The sequence below is a fragment of the Aythya marila genome, assembly GCF_965140915.1.
Source record: "Aythya marila genome assembly, chromosome: 3".
NCBI lineage: Eukaryota > Metazoa > Chordata > Aves > Anseriformes > Anatidae > Aythya > Aythya marila.
The window spans coordinates 113,384,325-113,390,741 of NC_139044.1; the positions used below are offsets into that span (position 1 = coordinate 113,384,325).

At 45.4% G+C, this 6,417-nt stretch overlaps 1 protein-coding gene across 1 annotated transcript in view; it reads right to left on the reverse strand.

Moving 5' to 3' along the window:
• Window positions 1-6,060, reverse strand: part of CD2AP (CD2 associated protein) — a 75,553-nt gene extending 69,493 nt beyond the window's left edge. Inside the window, exon 1 of the mRNA XM_082756989.1 lies at window positions 5,898-6,060. Coding sequence (XP_082613115.1) covers window positions 5,898-5,901 — 4 coding nt within the window. The 5' untranslated portion in view covers window positions 5,902-6,060. The remainder of the gene's footprint in view (window positions 1-5,897) is intronic.
• Between the last annotated feature and the right edge of the window lie 357 nt (window positions 6,061-6,417).

Below are 6,417 nucleotides of genomic sequence, written 5' to 3' on the forward strand. Positions count from 1 at the left end.
TATTATCCAGAAGTGGAAAGATTTAACTCATTTGGAAGACACATACTGTGATGCTTCCTTCAGTCTGATTTAGGACTTGGCAGTCACAGGCCCTAGCTATTTCAGGAAATGCAGATATGCTGCTCAAAAACATCTACAATACATTATTTTAGTCATTCAGGTTTCCTGAAAAAGCAACATTTCATACTGACTTTATATGAAATCAATTGTGCATACGGCTGGAGCAATAAAATGAAATCCAAGCCCAAAATAGTTGTTACTATTAGTCAGAGAAAGTAAATATTTGTGCTGGCGCCACAATATTATTCAAATAAATTACAGTTTATGCCAAGAATCACAGAAAAAATTAGGCCGACAGGAACCTACGGAGGTCACCTAGGTGAACATCCTGCTGAAAGCAAGGCTGGCTTTGAAATTATGGTACACTTTTATTTAACAGAGCAAGCAATCACTCGAGAAAGTAGGTGACCGAGCAGATAGTTCTAGTACTTCAGCCCTGCTAAAAATCCTTGCGACAAGAAGCTGAGGGCAATGCAGAAGCAGGTTTAAGCTCAGCCCATCACAGGGACAAAGTTGCACAGAGCTATTTCTCATTACTGTGTGTCTAGGGAGACTGCAAAGGCACAAAGTTAACATTTGTGGGGCACGTGGAACTTTTCAGATCACTCACAGTCTGACAGCTTGGAGTAGAAGAGAAAAATCAATGCTTACAGACAGGAAAGGAAAAGCTGAATGTAATTTAACTACACTACAGGAGGCTATTTCAAATCCTTTAAAAAGGAACAGAGACAGCTCAGACTTGTTTTAAGTGCCCAGGTTGCAAACACAGATCAGACACCCTCTATTAGCTACAGGTCAGCCATTCTCAGCCACCAGCTTTCTGCTAGAAATAGCTATACTCCAGATCCACTAGCAAAAAAAAAAAAAAAAATCATTTGATCATCATACCTACTTCTGTCAAGTTGACCTGAGTCACTTTAGGCACTTCTACTGCTCTTCTTTCCTAATAAGTCACTTTTATGAAACTGGGTTAGAGAACTACTGTGCAAGCAGTCACATGTGATAGCGTATCTGCGGAAATAGAACTGACAGAAGAGCTCAGCACCAACAGCCAGACAGGGACAGACTGGAGCAATCACCCAGCTTAGCCCCAGACAGCACGGCATACCCAACCACGTATTTTGTGTGTGCATGCAGCCAAAAGACACTAAAAAGCTAACACAGGGAGACAACAGAGCCAAGGAGGTCAGCAAAGGTGAAGAGACTTCAAAGGCAAGATGCTATCTAACTGAAACAAAACACTAAGAACTGCTAGGAAAACAAAAGAAAACCGAGGAAGCAAATATAATTACGTCCCTGTGTGGAGTTAGTCTCGAACAAAACATCTCTAACATCTCTTCACAAGATTAAAGTGGCATCAAAACTTGAAAATTAAAATTAAAAAACACACAAAGATGACCAGCATGTGTGTGTTTCCTCACACAGGAGGAAAATAAAGGCATGAAGATTTCTCAGTCTGAAAGACAAACGGCTCCAGGGGATCAAAACCAAACCTGCAAGGTAACTATAAGGATGTCAGCAAGCAAGCAATCTGCAATTTCTAAGAAATACAGAGACTTCAGGCTGAGAAAGCAGCTTTAGGGGAGAGAGGGGAAAAATGCACACAGACAGGAAGCATTCCCTCACACACACACACCCCATTCATGTTAAATACTCTCACTGCCGCAGGAAGCTATGGAGGGCAGGAGCCACATTCCTCCCAGCCCCACTTGTACAAGTCCCTGATGGTCTGTCACTATGGGTTACAAGATTCAGTCAAACTCCAAACACCTTTCAAAAAGTCCCAAAGTTACCAATTGCTTGCCAACACCTTTGAGAAAGTCCATAAATTAGTAATAGCCAGGCAATGGGTGATGCCAGAAAATGGAGAAGATCCCGCGGCTGACCTGCTTTACATATCCTTTTCATAAACCTACCACAGACAGTGCATCAGCTCTTTCGTTTTCTTTCTTTTGGGGATGGAGGGAAGCAGGCATGAGCCAAGCCAACAGCCTCTAGCAGGCTTTCATGGGATTTCTCCTCCACCATGACACAAACCCTGTAACCACCAACTCCTTCCAGCCACAGGGCAGCAGACTGTAGCAGCTTAGACATTTCTCTTCCAGAGGTCATCTTTCCCTTATTTTCCCTTATAGTTTTGTCTAGAATACAAAAAAAATGATAAGAAAGCACTTTGCTCAACATTGCCAGCCAGCCTGTCAACATTACATGCAGCAACAACAGTAATACAGACAAGCTGCTTCATTTAGCAATATCTTGGACTTCTGATTAAGTCATTTTATTCTTCAGTAGCTTACTGTAAATAAAGTTCAACTGCACACTGCATCTGACACATTTCTCAGTAAAAATACTCACTGAAGGACTCATACCTCTTTTATCTTCACCAGTTACAAGAACAAGCATTGTAGCAATGTTTCATTAGTTTTTGTAATGCTGCTAGTGAATATTCAACCTCTCACTGTCCCTGTGATAATACATTAAAAGCATTCAGTCTACTTAAAAAAAAAAAAAAAAGACCTAGATTTTTTTTGTTGCAATAGGAAGGTAAAGAAAGCAAAAGACCTCATGCAAGTTTAATGCTCAATGAAATTTAAAATATATTTGGTCTACAGAAACTGTTTCATATTTGTACTCATTCTGTTAGCAGTGAAGAAGCGTGTCCAGCTTCTTTAAGTATTACACACAGTTTTCCAAAGATGAAGTGCACCAAATTCAGATATATTAACTCTTGGGAACCACAAATCTGTCAGCACTGATTTTTGCCAATGAAGTAAAGGAAAAAAAGGGTAAAACTGCATGTAGCAAAAGTCCATGAAATTTCAATGTATCACTGAGGTAGAGTATCAACTGTTGCTACAATATTTCATTCTTAGTTGTGAAGAGACACAGAAATTATTTGTACACTGCAAATTCAGCTCAATCTCCTTGATAATGCCCAAATTATATAATCGTATAATTTCTCAACTATAATTAGGAAAATTACCTGCTATCCAGCCATAGAAATAAACAGGAAAGATGTCATAATGCAACTCTACTTCCCTCTAAAATGGTTGTCAACCATGGGTAGTAAACATATGATTCAATCAATAAAAAGATCTTTCCCTAGAACATCTGAACATTTTTCCCTTAAATTCATCTACTTTCCATCTATTTGTAGAACCACGTATCAAATCCCCATGATTAACGCAGTACAGAAGGCAAAGAATTATAATGACAGAGTAATCACATAACAGGGCATCATCGGTGGCTTTACAGAGTCTGTGTTTGTCACCACCGATAACTTCCTCCTCCTCGCCATCATTCACATGCTCCTGCAACATTCATTTCCAACATTATAAGAACATAAAAGTCCCTGTTTCAAGGCACTTGGTATTTCTGTCCTTCCACTTTTGGTTTCCCCCGAATCATATTCCTCCTCTGGTTCCCCATGAATCTTAGAAAACCATGCATTTGTTAAATACCTCCACGATTTCCTCCAAGCCATCCCTGACATACAAAACCTCCTTCAGAGGCTGGCATAAAAGACAAACAATCTCTTATCAAGAGCCAGCTCTACCATGACGTCAGTAATAAAGTAATTAAATAATGGCTTCTCAGAATAAATGCAAAGCCATCACTAAATATAGCTAGTGTAGTGCCAACTAAAGTTAGGTCTTTTTTCACTCTAATTTTTGGAGATGTTTTACTGTATATTCTTCCCCATTTTTCAGTCAGAAGAATTGAAAATTCTGAATATTTTGAATAAAGGATTAGACCTTGATAGAAAACCCTATTTAAAAGGCTCTGGGATCCTGCTATAATCATTTGCAGACATTTGCCAGCATTCTGGCAGAAGCACTTCTAACGTAATTGCACAGGCACACAAATTGTTATGGTTATAATAATCCACGCAGTAACAATACTTGACACAGTTTATGGACCCACTCAATTCAGCCACCTATGGAGCAGTAATAACGTGCTCGCTACTGTAATCAGAAAAGACAGAGAGAGAAGACATACTTAAGGAAGAGTAAAGAAAAAAAAAACTACATCAAACAAGGTTTAACAGTGATCATAGCCTGAAAACCAGACCAAGACCTTTATTAAAAGTCTTGGACAATATTCCCAACTGCACACTAATACTTTTAATAATTCGGACCTACTCTATGGAAACCCCCAGATATTTCACATTGCAACATTACACAGGGCTGAAAACGTTTAATTAGCATACTAAACCTTTACATTATAGGCAGTGCCAGCGCTGTCTGCTGCAATGACTGATGTAAACACTTCTTGCGAGTATGACAATGCAGCTCAGAAAGTACAAAATAATAACTCCTACCTATTCTGAACCATGAAAAAGTGATTTATTAAAGCTCTGCTTATGTTAGAGCCTGCAATACCGATCTCATTTTATATTTTCAGACCTCATTTTAAGCATGCTTTCAATACAAATTACTTTGCAATAGAAAATAAATGAAATCACTTCCTTATAATCCCAAGAAACACAAGTCAGGAGGAGCGCGTATCGCTTCACTAACGGCGCATTTGATTCGCACGCCATGCACTTCTTCCCCTCTATTTATACATAAGGAGGAGGAATAAAAGCTACGCAAAAACAACTTTGCTTCCACTTAAAAAAGCTTAAACCGTGCTCGTCAATGTGGCAGACTTGCACACAGCAGCCGACGTACACACACGCCTCTGGCACAAAACAAGCAAGCTACCACCGTGCACACCCCCCACAAGTACATTCAGCGGCTAAAATCGTACAGGGCAGTGCAGTGAGCAATTAACGTCATATAAGTGAGGGTAACCGAGACAGAGACGATGCACAATGGAAATTGGGGGGTGTTGGAATAAAAATACAGGAGCCTGATGAGCAGCATTTAAAACACCCCTTCATTTGTCCCTGTGCAAACACTGTTAAGTTATGGGTTCGGCCGAGCGCAGCCGATTGTTTCCAGCACAAACCTGATCTGGCACATTATAAAAATACAGCTATCTCAAGCAGCTGCAGCTTTGTTGTTTTTTTTTTTTTTTAACGAACACTTTAGTGGAAAAATGGGTGAAGCTGAAACCTAGCTGGGGAGGGGAAAAAGAACAACAAAACCCTACCACCTCGGAGGGGCTGGGTTTGACCAGAGCCGCTTTTACTCTTCGCCTGCTTCCTCCACCGAGCAGCCAGTGGCAATGCGGGACTCTGTGGCTCCAGAGTCCCCCATAAATCTCAGGAAACCACATTTCCCTCATGATTTCTTCTGGGCCCCCCATTCCCCTCAGAGTCCTCCTGAGGAGCCCCCCAGGACCCCAGGCTCCCCTCAGGGCCCCTTCGCTCCCCTCAGAGGCCTCCTATTCCCCTCAGGGTCCCCTGTTCCCCTCAGAGGCTCCCCCGTTCCCCTCAGGGTCCCCTCAGGACCCCCTGCTCCCCTCAGATCCCCCCCAGAACCCTCCCGTTCCCCTCAGAGCCCCCCGGACCCCAGACTCCCCTCAGGACCCCCCCGTTTCCCTCAGAGCCCCCCTAAGACGCCTCAAGACACCCCCGTTCCCTCAGGACCCCCTTAGGACCCCTCAGGACCCCCTTACTCCCCTCAAGACCCCCCCAGGACTCCCTCAGAGCCCCCCCCACACCCCAAAAGCCGCTCCTTCTCCCACCTGCCGCCGACCCAGCCCCACACAAACCCACCTCTCCGCCGGCACTCGCCCCCCGCCCCAACACGTTTGCACCTCACCCATCTCCAGCGAGCTCCTCTCCCCTTTTTTGGGGGTTGTAAATCCCAAAACCTCCCCAGACAAAGCGGGGCAGGCACCCGGTGCGTGTCCCCCCCCCCCCCCCTTACCCCCTCAGCCTCGCTCACCCATGCTGCACCCGCCCGCCCGCCCGGCGGGGCTCGGCGGCTGCGGGTCCCGCCGTACTCGCTCAAACCGGGCACTGAGGCTCCATGCGGGCCGCTGAGGGCGCTGTGGGGCTGCTGCGGGGCCGGGGGGGGCGAATCAGACCCGTCCCGTCCCGTCCCGTCCCGTCGCCGCCTTTCACCCCCCCTTTCCCCGCTGCCCGCCTCAGGCGAGCTCCGCCACCGGCGGCACCGCCCCCCCCCCCTCACCCCCTCCCACCCGCGACGGGAGGGGGGGGCAAATCTCGCGAGATCTCCTCCCCACGCTTGCTGCGGTTGCCAGGCAGGGTGACGTCACCGCCGCCCTCCTCGCTGTTGCCAGGCAGGGTGACGTCACCGCCGCCGTCCCCTCCACACAGACTCTCCCCCCGCACCCCCCACCACCACCTTCAATTCTTACCCCAAAAAACAGCGGTTTTGGGCAACCCACACACACAGCGAGGGGCAGGCTGTGGGGTCGTAGCGCTGAGGTCTTTCCTCCAAG